Source organism: Carcharhinus amblyrhynchos, chromosome 27, assembly GCF_965287045.1.
Source record: "Carcharhinus amblyrhynchos chromosome 27, sCarAmb.v2.hapA, whole genome shotgun sequence".
Classification (NCBI taxonomy): Eukaryota; Metazoa; Chordata; class Chondrichthyes; order Carcharhiniformes; family Carcharhinidae; genus Carcharhinus; species Carcharhinus amblyrhynchos.
In genome coordinates, this window is record NC_137350.1 from 41,272,303 (window position 1) to 41,284,729 (window position 12,427).

At 44.0% G+C, this 12,427-nt stretch overlaps 1 protein-coding gene across 2 annotated transcripts in view; it reads right to left on the reverse strand.

Annotated features, from left to right (window-relative positions):
• Nucleotides 1-12,427, reverse strand: part of LOC145359197 (receptor tyrosine-protein kinase erbB-2-like) — a 65,210-nt gene that overhangs the window by 17,384 nt on the left and 35,399 nt on the right. For both annotated transcript variants that reach the window (XM_080213662.1, XM_080213661.1), the window contains exons 12-16: nucleotides 12,116-12,315; nucleotides 8,265-8,397; nucleotides 8,026-8,116; nucleotides 7,007-7,152; nucleotides 6,869-6,913 (exon numbers count right to left, since the gene is read on the reverse strand). In XM_080213662.1, coding sequence (XP_080069788.1) covers nucleotides 6,869-6,913; nucleotides 7,007-7,152; nucleotides 8,026-8,116; nucleotides 8,265-8,397; nucleotides 12,116-12,315 — 615 coding nt within the window. The remainder of the gene's footprint in view (nucleotides 1-6,868; nucleotides 6,914-7,006; nucleotides 7,153-8,025; nucleotides 8,117-8,264; nucleotides 8,398-12,115; nucleotides 12,316-12,427) is intronic.

A 12,427-nucleotide genomic window follows, 5' to 3' on the forward strand; every position in this document is an offset into this window, starting at 1 on the left:
TGATCATATTGAATGGTGGTGCAAGCTTGAAGGGCCGAATGGCCTGATTCTGCTCTTATTTTCTATGTTTCAATGTTAGTAGGAAACTTGGATAAAACAGGGAGCTCTTACCCTGGTCTGAGCAATGGCAAAAATTCTCTTTACTATGCTGCAAGTTGCTCCCACATTTTTATACATTATGTTGGAAAGAAAATTCCCAATAACTGGTGTTCCCAGATTTCTGACTTCTGGAGTTGAGAAATTACAGTCTATTATGAAGTTACGTGGGTCCCCAATCATTTGCACTCCATATCAATGGTAAGAACTTTGCTGAGCATCTGCTTTCCATTTTTATATGAACACCTAAAGTACATTGACTGACACATTTTCCTCAGACGCTGGCTCCTGATCCTGTAGGAAAAGTCACTGTCATCCAGGGAGAAAATATTCAGGTAGCTTCAAGGCAGCCAAACAGTGAGAGTCTGGGTTTCAGGTTGGTTAAAACCAGCAGGAACAGGTGCTGCAGGAGCCAGGCAGGGCCCTTCCCTAATCCAACTTCAGGGATTTAGCATCAGTCCATTAGCTGTGTCAACGCGGCAGTGTTAAGACTAGCACCTAGATAAGGTCCCCATTGCGTTAGTTGCAGAATGCAACCCGAATTTGGTTATACTCATGGGTGAGAAGGAATGAGCTGGTTCCCCTCTTTATCAACCCCCTTGGGTGGTTGCAACAAGGCTAACTTTTAAGGGGCATCTTGATAGGTACACGAATAGGATGGGAATAGAGGGATATGGTCCCCAGAAGGGTTTTATCAAGTCGGGCAGCATGGTCGGTGCAGCTTGGAGGGCCAAAGGGCCTATTCCTGTGCTGTAATTTTCTTTGTTAATTTAAGAGTATGTTTACTAGTTACTAAAAGCCTGAGAAAATAATTTTAAAAACACACAACACATGCATTCATACTCTGATCAAAAACCCAAAGTTAAAGGTCCAGATACATTTTTAAAAATGTGAACTGGCCTTTGGCTTGTCCATGAGGGATAGTTGGCATTACATAGAACATAAAATTAGAACAGTACAGGCCCTTCGGCCCTCAATGTTGTGCCGAGCTTTTTCCGAAACCAAGATCAAGCTATCCCACTCCCTATCATTCTGGTGTGTTCCATGTGCCTATCCAATAACCACTTAAAAGCTCCTAAAGTGTCCGACTCCACTATCACAGCAGGCAGTCCATACCACACCCCAACCACTCTGAGTGAAGAACCTACCTTGGACATTCCTCCTATATCTCCCACCATGAACTTTATAGTTATGCCCCCTCCATCCACTCGAGGAAATAGTCTCTGCACGTCCACTCTATTTATCCCCCTCACAGAACATAGAACACTACAGCACAAACAGGTCCTTCGGCCCACAAGTTGCGCTGATCATATCCCTACCTGGTTTAAGTCCAACCGATTTATTTGATAGTAAACTCACAAGCTTTTGGGGTTTGTCCCTTCGTCAGGTGAAGGGAGAGTTCTGGCCTCAGACAGAGCGTATAAAGCACAGACAGTTTACAGATTACTGATTAGAATGCGAATCTTTACACCTAACCTGCTGTTCAAGTCCTAAAGTGGCTGACAATCTGAGTGGAAGGAGCACTGATCACAGGTTAAAGAGATGTGTATTGTCTCCAGACAGTACAGTAAGTGAGGTTTTGCAAACCCAGGCAAGTCACGGAGGGGTAAGCATTCTCCAAGGCGGCCTTCACGACACACGACAGCGCAGAGTCGCTGAGCAGAGACTGATAGCCAAGTTCTGCACACATGAGGACGGTCTCAACAGGGATCTTGGGTTCATGTCGCACTATCTGTAACCCCCGTGACTTGCCTGGATTTGCAAAACCTCATTTACTGTACTGTCTGGAGACAATACACATCTCTTTAACCTGTGATCAGTGCTCCTTCCACTCAGATTGTCGGCCACTTTAGGACTTGAACAGCAGGTTAGGTGTAAAGATTCGCATTCTAATCAGTAATCTGTAAACTGTCTGTGCTTTATATGCTCTGTCTGAGGCCAGAACTCTCCATTCACCTGACGAAGGGACAAACCCCGAAAGCTTGTGAGTTTACTATCAAATAAATCGGTTGGACTTAAACCTGGTGTTGTCAGGCTTTTTACTGTGTTTACCCCAGTCCAACGCTGGCATCTCCACATCATATCCCTACCTACCAGGCCTATCTATAACCCTCAATCCCATTAAATCCCATGTACTCATCTAGAAGGCTCTCAAAAGACCCCAACGAGTTTGCCTCCACCACCACCGACGGCAGCCAAATCCACTCACTCGCCACCCTCTGAGTGAAAAACTTAACCCTGACATCTCCTCTGTACCTACTCCCCAGCACCTTAAACCTGTGTCCTCTCGTAGCGACCATTTCAGCTCTGGGAAATAGCCTCTGAGAATCCACCTATCTATACCGCTCAACATCTTATAAACCTCTTATCAAGTCACCTCTCATCCTTCATCTCTCCAGGGAGAAAAGACCGAGCTCCCTCAACCTAAGGCATGCCACCCAATCCAGGCAACATCCTTGTAAATCTCCTCTGCACCCTTTCAATGGCTTCCACGTCCTTCTTGTAGTGAGGCAACCAGAACTGCGTACAGTACTCCAAGTGGGGTCTGACAAGGGTCTTATAAAGTTGCAGCATTATCCCCTGACTCCTAAACTCAATCCCTCGATTAATGAAAGCTAGTACACCATACACCACCTTGACCACATCCTCCACCAGCGAGGCCGATTTAAGAGTCCTATGGACCGGGACCCCAAGGTCCTTCTGATCCTCTACACTGCTAAGAGTCCTACCCTTGATATTATACTCCTTCATCCCATTGGACCTGCCAAAATGGACCACTACACACTTATCCGTGTTGAAGTCCATCTGCCACTTCTCTGCCCAGTCTTGCATCCTTTCTATGTCTCGCTGCAACTTCTGACATCTCTCCAGACTATCCACAACACCACCAACCTTCGTGTCATTACCAACCCATCCCACCACTTCCTCATCCAGGTCATTTATGAAAATTACAAACAGATGAAAATTACAAACAGAAAATTCATCTTATAAACCTCTATTAAGTCACCTCTCATCTTCCTCCACTCTAAAGAGAAAAACCCCAGCTCCCTCAACCTTTCCTCATACGACCTACCCTCCAAACCAGGCCGCAGCCTTGTAAATCTTCTCTCCACTCTCTCCAATGCTTCCATATACTTCTTATAATAGGTGACAAGAACTGCACGCAATATTCCAAATGCGATCTCACCAAGGTCCTGTACAGTTGCAGCATAACCCCACGGCTGTTAAACTCAAACCCCCTGTTAATAAACGCTAACACACTATAAGCCTTCTTCGCGGCTCTATCCACTTGAGTGGCAACCTTCAGAGATCTGTGGATATGAACCCCAAGATCTCTCTGTTCCTCCACATTCCTCAGAACCCTGCCATTGACCCTTTAATCCGCATTCAAGTTTGTCCTACCAAAATGAATCACCTCACACTTATCAGGGTTAAGCTCCATCTGCCACTTTTCAGCCCAGCTCTGCATTCTATCAATGTCTCTTTGCAGCCTGCAAGAACCCTCCACCTCATCCACTACTCCACCAATCTTGGTGTCATCAGCAAATTTACTGACCCACCCTTCAGCCCCCTCCTCCAAGTCAATGATAAAAATCACAAATAGCAGAGGACCCAGCACTGATCCCTGTGGTACACTGCTGGTAACTGGCCTCCAGTCTGAAAATTTTCCATTCACCATCCTCTGTCTTCTATGAGGTAGCCAGTTAATTATCCAATCAGCTAAATTTCCCTATATCCCACACCTCTTTACTTTCTTCATGAGCCTACCATGGGGAACCTTATCAAACACCTTACTAAAATCCATGTATACGACATCAATTGCTTCAACTTCATTTACACACTTAGTTACCTCCTCAAAGAATTCAATCAAATTTGTGAGGCAAGACTTACCCTTCACAAATCTGTGCTATCTCGGATTAAGTTGCATCTTTCCAAATGGTCATAAATCCTACTCCTCAGGACCTTTTCCATGAATTTACTGACCACCGAAGTAAGACTAACTGGCCTATAATTACCGGGGTCACTCCTATTTCCTTTCTTGAACAGAGGAACAGCATTCACCACTCTCCAGTCCTCTGGCACTATCCCATGGACAGTGAGGACCCAAAGATCAAAGCCAAAAGCTCTGCAATCTCATCCCTTGCCTCCCAAAGAATCCTAGGATATATTCCATCTGGCCCAGGGGGACTTATCAACCCTCAGGTTTTTCCAAATTGCTAATACATCTTCCCTCAGAACATCTACCTCCTCCAGCCTATCAGCCTGTATCACATTCTCATCCTCAAAAACATGGCCCCTCTCCTTAGTGAACACTGAAGAAACTGAATTCATCACCTCACCTATCTCTTCTGACTCTATGCACAAGTTCCCACTACTATCCTTGACTGGCCCTAACCTCACCCTGGTCATTCTTTTATTTCTCACATAAGAGTAAAAAGCCTTGGGGTTTTCCTTGATCTGACCCACCAAGGACTTCTCATACCCCCTCCTAAGCCCTTTTTTTAGCTCATTCCTTGCTACCTTGTAACCCTCAAGCGACCCAACTGAACCTTGTTTTCTCATCCTTACATACGCTTCCTTTTTCCTCTTGACAAGACATTCAACCTCCTTTGTGAACCATGGTTCCCTCACTCGGCCATTTCCTCCCTGCCTGACATTGTGGACATTAAGTTGGATGATTCCAGTGGAGCTGACTTTGGCAGTTTAGCAGTTAGTTTGGAGACACTGGATTCTGCAGGATGGCTGAGAGGCTGTCCGATTTCCTTTAAATTGTGGCTTTCACTGAGGGAGGAAGAGCTTTCACCTGCTTGTCTTTACAGGAATAACTGTTTCTCTTGTTTCTGTCACTCACACACTGGCACACCAGCACCAGTCTGTAGCTAGGTTTTTAACCTATTTCCCTGTGTATTTCTGAAAGGGAAGATTATGACTTGCAACCAGAATCGATGTTGTTTTCAACTCAGAGCATTTACACATTCTTAAATTTAAATCAACAGGAAATGGGTTTTGCATGTCTGCTGAGATGTGCAATTAGTCTGTTATCTCTGCAATAACTGGATATTAAAGTTTGAGTAAGATTTGATTTATTATTGTCATATGTATTAGTGTACAGTGAAAAGTATTGTTGCTTACGCACTATACGAAGCATACCGTTGATAGAGAAGGAAAGGAAAGAGTGCAGAATGTAGTGTTACAATCATAGCTAGGGTGTAGAGAAAGATAAATTTAAAATGAGATTGGTCCATTCAAAATTCTGACAGCAGCAGGGAAGAAGCTGTTCTCGAGTCGGTTGGTACGTGACCTCAGACTTTTCTATCTTTTTCCTAACAGAAGAAGGTGGAGGAGAGAATGTCCAGGGTACGTAGGGTCCTTGATTATGCTGGCTGCTTTGCCGAGGCAGCAAGAAGTGTAGGCAGAATCAACAGATGGGAGGCTGGTTTGCGTGATGGACTGGGCTTCGTTCACAATGTGTGTATTTTTCCTATATCACTTTCAAATTTCTGTTCTCTCGGGACTAGTTGGTTAACTATAGAATCATAGAATTCCTACACTGCAGAAGGAAGCCATTTGGCCCATCAAGCCTGCACCGACAACAGTCCTAGCCAGACCCTATATGAATGGGATGGATAGGATAGAGGTGGAGAGACTCTTCCCGCTCAGAAAGGACAGTAAGACTAGGGGGCACAGCCTCAAGATAAAGGGGGGGCAGTTTAGAACGGAGTTGAGGAGGAACTTCTTCACTCCAAGGGTGGTGAATCTCTGGAATTCTCTGCCCGTTGAAGTGGTGGAGGCTGCCTCGCTAAATATTTTTAAGACGCGAGTTGATGGGTTTTTGATAAGAGAGGGGATTAAGGGTTATGGGGAGAGGGCGGGAATGTGGAACTGAGCCACGACATATCAGCCATTATCTTATTGAATGGCGGGGCAGGCTCGAAGGGCTAGATGGCCTACTCCTGCTCCTATTTCTTATGTTCTTATGTAAACCCCCCAGTATTTACCTTACTAATCCCCCCGACATTAAGGAGCAATTTAGCATGGTCAAACCACCTAACCCGCAAATTTTTGGACTGTTGGTGGGGGGTGGGAATCAAAGCATGTGGAGGAAACCCATGCAGACATGGGGAGAATGTGCAGACTCCATTCAGTGACCTGAGGCTATAATCAAACCCGGTCCCTGGTGCTGAGAGGCAGCAGTGCTAACCCTGTGCCACTGTACCACCCACATAATCCACAACGGAATTTTCCATGAAGTGGTCGTGCACATTGTCAGCCATCTTTTGCTCACTGCCTTTCTATTTCTTTATTAAAAAAAGTCTTCCTTCAGAAGTTCAAATGCCTTCAGTAATTCTGGGCTATAATCCATTGTCAGGGCAGTGGTCACAATGAGTAATAGGGATTACCCAGGCTGGCATTACTGGTACCCTGGGGAAAACATAACTTCATCTGGAATTTGGACTCTCACTCAGCCTCAGAGTTCAACGATGGACTGATGACTGCCAGACTTTTGATAGCAGTCACATCTATAAATACTAATCAAACTTTTCGTTTCTCTTCTCAAACAAAAAGGAAATAGAAGAATATCATTATAGTTTAGTTGAGATTAATTGTTTGGCAGTGTAACTGGCAAATGGCTTACTGGAATTTAACTCACAAACATGTGATATTTGATTTGAATATTGAAGTATAAGTGTTTACTCTGTTCATTACTAACACTAACTATGTTAACTAGAGACTGAACCAGCCCATTAGATGATTTAAGCAGTGTTGCTACCTGTGAATAGGCTCCTCAGGGCAGCCACGCTCATCAGCTGTACATCTGAAGACATAAAACAAAATCTTTTAGAGAGAACGTAAACAGGGAGTGGAATTATTGAACTTCTTATTCATTCAATACTTGCTATTTACTCACGAGTGACTGCAGTTTGTTGGACATAGTTGACAGATGTTGTTTTCATCAGCATATTTCCAGACACGTCCATGTAACCCACTCGGACATTTCTCCACGCAATGTGAACCATCCTTAAAATGAGCGCACTCTACACAGTCATCAGCTCCCTGATAAAGAAAGATTCTTGATTAATGAGGGGTGAAAGGTTATTGGGGGTAGGCAGAAATGTAAGGCTGGGGTTACAATCAGAACAGCCATGATGTTATTGAATGGTGGAGCCAGTTTGAGGGTAACTGTAATAAATAATTGCCATGAAATAGGAGAACAGCTCTGACCTCAAGCTGTTGCTTGAGGAAGATGCAGAAAATAAGTCCTGCAAATGAAATTTAAAAGGTTGTGATAACTCAAGGTGATTGACTGCATTTGGGGACAAAATACACTGAGGGTGGCTGGAAAGTGGTCAGGGAAGACTGGGGATGTGAAACTGAACCCATAAGAATAGGGGATGACTAGCAATCTCCTCACCACCCCCTCATTTGCTATCCCACAAAGCAGCTGTGTTGTTAAACAAGGTGCATGTGAGGGCTCACAGGATGAATACCTGCTTGGGGAAGATACTGAACACAGCTCATTGCTGAGGACCATCTGCAAGCCGGCTGGTCAGTCTTTTCCAGACCTTTTGCTCCATCAAAGCGAGGGGGCTGAGCATTCTCACCTACTGCCTCACACCAAAGCGAGCATATAAAAGGGGATTTCACCTTACACTAAAGGCAGTACCCAGTTTACAAAGTAAAGGCTTTCCACCTTGACAGTTCTCCTGTTCTCCCTACCCCTGACCAAAATACCCCTTTCTACTCACTCACTGCCCCAGGGATCCCTTCTCCACCTCCCATTCCTCTTCTTCACTTACTCCTAATCAATGATGACCAAAGGTTATGTTTTACTGTACAGCCAGCACAGCTGGATGTGACTGTACTACCACTGATGAGTGAAGTAAGCAGTCAAACAGTAGCACTGGCAGCTGCCAGGAGATTCTTTACCATTCCTCTGCAGCTCAGGTTTTTGTTCTGTGGGAGACACTCCTTGTGACACTCAATACAAGACGACTCATGCAAAAACTCTCTCACCGCCCTGGAATAAAGAAAAACAAAGCAGGAGTTAAGAATGCAGCCAGGCTCCTTTCCTGGGTCATCCCTTTCCCCAGAAGCCCTCATATCACTCCACATTGCAGCCCTTCTCCACTCAACTCTCCAATCACATTTAGTTAATGCATTCCTACCCCTCGTATAAGTTGCATGATTCCACACACTCTCGGCCTCGGAAGAACTTCTCACAGGAGAGGCAGTTTGTTGGTCCTGGGCCCCAGCAGGTGCTGTTTGTGCACAGGCTGTAGCAGATTCTCCCTTCAGCTTCTGCAAGGAAGTCAGAAACAAAAGTCAGGCATAACGTTGACTTCTGGCCAGATGAGTTGAAGGTTTATTCACAACTCTGCTGACACCATGGACACGTAGGAATGAACCATTCCATTTTACCCAGTGTGTGTGCAGGAACTAACAGAGACACACCCTGGCTGTACAGTACCATATAGTAGGGAATGATATGGTCATTTTGAACTTTTACATACAGTACTTCCTCAATTAAAGTTGTAGTTGCTTTCTGAAAAGTACAACTTTAAGTGAAACAACTCTAAGCAAATCACGCTTCCTGTACAGGACATTTGTCACAAGTAAAAGACATTCATTATTCCCTCTCTGTAGGTTGAAATACTTTACCTAGTTTAATTTCTAGATTGGTAAATGAAATAACTCAAAATAATATTAAAAAGTATTTTTTAAATATATTAACTTTCTATACATCGCCTTTCCTGCTCAGTAAACATCCTGCTCTCTGACCTTCGGGTTCACAGTCTCTGCCTCTCCCTGACCCTCCCAGTCACTGGCATTCACTTGCCAAACCTCCTATTCCACAGTTTTTCTACTCACTGCTTCCCTCTCCCCTCCCCCGTTCAGAGTGAAGGCTCTGGGGATGAGCAGCAAAAGGAAAGAAGAGCAGCTTTAATCTGCAGCTGGCAAACTGTGAACTGGAGAGATGGAGAGTCAGGAAGATGCAGATACCACAAACTGGAGGGTTGGTAGTGACGGAGGGGGATCAGGGAATGGGAAGGACAGCAAACCAAAAGGCCAGTGGCAAGAAGAAGTGTCATTGGAGCAACAAAGGACAGTTTTAAAATGATACCAATTTAATCACGCAGCCCCACACCAACAACATCCAAACTTGTAATCTCTACCACCTAGAAGGACAAGAGCAGCAGATGCAACCTGCCCTCTAAGTCACTTATTATTTTGTCTTGGAACTATATCGTCATTCCTTCATTGTTGCTGGGTCAAAATCCTGGAACTCCCTCCCTAATAGCACCGTGGGTATACCTACACCTCATGGACTGCAGTGGTTCAAGAAGACAGCTCACCACCTCCTTCTCAAGGACAATTAGAGAATAGACAATAATAATGCTGATGCCCAAATCTAGTGAAAGAATCTTTTAAAAACAGATGCAAAGATTTAAAAAACAGATTTTCAGCACTAAATGTGAATATAGGCCCCATTAATTGACCAATGTTAAAACGGAATGATTTAAAACGGGATTTACTGTACGTGGATCATTTAAATAATATTGTCTGGGCTCCATATCTAATTACTTTAATTATTTCTCAATAGATAAACAAAACCAAAGCTGAATATTAGCAGTAATAGAATCACACTGCTCAGTGTTTCTATCCCCACCACAATATTGGATATGCAACAGCATGTAAGCTTAGTCAAAAGGAAAAAGGAAGCATACGATAGGTCTAGGCATCTAAAAACTGATGAAGCCTGAGTGAAAGTAGGAAGGAACTTAAACGTGGAATTAGGAGGGCTAAATAAAAGGGGCCAAGAAATGTCAAGGAGAATCCCAAGATTTTTTATGCATAGATTAGCGGCAAGAGAAAGAGTAGACACACTCAAGAATAGTGCAGAAAAGTTATGCATGGAGGAAGTGGGTGAGATCCTCAACGAGTGCTTTCTATCAATATTCACCAAGGAGAAGGACATGACGGATGCTGAGGTCAGAGATAGATATGTGAATTCTCTCGAGAACGTCAATATATCAAAGGAGGAAGTGTTGAGTATCCTAAATTGCTTTAAGGTAGACAAGCCCCCGGGACCGAATGGGATCTCTCTTGCAGCAGGCAAGGGAAGAAATAGCTGAGGCCTTAACAGCTATCTTCACATCCTCTTTGACCATAGGCAAGGTTCCAGAGGACTGGAGAATAGCCAATGTCGTTCTCTTGTTAAAGAAAGGAAGCAGGGAAAATCCAGGAAATTATAGGCCAGTGAGCCTGACATCAGTGGTGGGGAAGCTTTTGGAGAAGTTACTGAGGGACAGGATATACTTGGAAGAAAATGGACTAGTTAGTGACAGGCAGCATGGTTTTGTATGGGGAAAAGTCACGTCTCACCAACTTGACTGAGTTTTTTGAAGAGGTGACAAAGAAACTTGATGAGTGAAGGGCTGTGGATGCAGTTTATATGGACTTTAGTAAAGCAGCTGACAAAGTGCCACATGGCAGACTGGTACAAAAACCAAAGTCACATGGGATTCGGGTGGGGTAGCTAGATGGATACAGAACTGGCTTGGTTATAGAAGAGAGTAGCAGTGGAAAAATTCTGTTTTTCAGAATGGAGATCTGTAGGTGTTCTGTAGGGATCCATGCTCGGACCTCTGTAGTTTGTAATATACATAGTCTAATTAGTAAGTTTGCAGATGGCACAAAGATTGGTGGAGTTGCTCAGAGTGCCGGGAATTGTCAGAGGATACAACAGGATATAGATAGATTGCAGACTTGGGCACAGAAATGGTAAATGGACTTTAACCTGGACAAATGCAAGGTGATGCATTTTGGGGGATCAAATTTAGATGTGAATTATACTGTAAATGGCAGAACCCTTAGGAACATTAACATACAGAGGGATCTGGGCATACAGGTCCACAGTTCCCTAACAATGACCAAGGTGATTAAGAAGGCATATGGAATGCTTGCCTTCATCAGCCAGGACACTGAGTACAAGAGTTGGAAACTCCTGTTGCAGCTATATAAAACCTTGATTAGGCCACATTTGGAATACTGCGTGCCGTTCCCATCACCACATTCTCAGAAGGATGTGGAAGCTTTGGAGAGTGTGCAAAGAAGGTTCACCAGGATGTTGTCTGGTCATGAGCATGTTGACTATGAGGAGAGGTTGATTAAACTAGAGGCTGAGGGGAGACCTGATAGAGGTCTACAAAATTATGTGAGGCACAGGCAGGAGGGATAGTCAGAGGCTTTTACCCAGAGTAGAAGTGTCAAGGTGAGAGGAGGAAAGTTTAAGACAGATGTCCAGGGGAAGTTTTTCACACAGAGTGATGGGCGCCTAGAACATGCTGCCAGAGGATGTAGTGGAAGCAGGCCCATTTGCAACATTTAAGAGGTATCTGGATGGGTACATGAATAGGGAGGAAATAGAGGGATACAGACCAAGTGAGGGCAGGTTTTTTGTTTAGTTAGGGCATCATGATCGGCAACAGCCTTGGAGGGCCGAAGGGACTGTTCCTGTACTTTGTTCTTTAACAGTTTATATTTCCATAGCGCCTTTAACGTAAGGAAACAAGACAGGCCATTTCACAGGAATATTCTCAACCAATTATTGTTACATGTGCCGTCGAGTCATATATAAGCAGAAAAAGATCAGATGATCAATAGCTTAATCAGAGGTAGGTTTTAAGTAGCGCCTTAAAGGAGGAGATACAGAGGAATTCCAGAGCTCAGGCTGAGTCAATTGAAGGTGCGAAAACCAATGGCGAAATGATTAAAATCGGGGATATGAGAGAGGCTGTAGTTAGACAAATGCAGATATCTCAGATGTTTGTGAGGCTGGAGGAGAATCCTTCAAACACTCAGCAACATCCCTGGTACCCAATAAAAACAATCTATTTACAATGACAAAAAAAAAGCAAGTGCCTCATTGTTCTTGTTTCTTTTAGTGAATTTACCACAGAGGATTCAACCAGTGTAAGATGATTGGATGACTTGCCCAGTGGATGTTCCTACTTACCGCACATGTCCTGTGGTTTGTTGGCCGTTAGCAATGCCTCTTGACGTTCCTCCTTAAACAGCTGGTTCCAGGGAATGGAGCTGATGTAGCAGAGGTTAGGGTTTTGGTGAATGAGCACCAGCCCATTACTAATTTCCTTCAGAGACCGAAATCCTAGAGACTCTATCTGGAGATTCTGTACTAACAATGCATAAGCACCTCTGTAAACAGAGAGGGAACCAAATCAAAATTCAAAATCAATTTACGAAGTGGGTTGATTGCTTAGAGTTGTTACAAAATGGGATTTTTACAATAACTCCCTTCAGTCTTAAT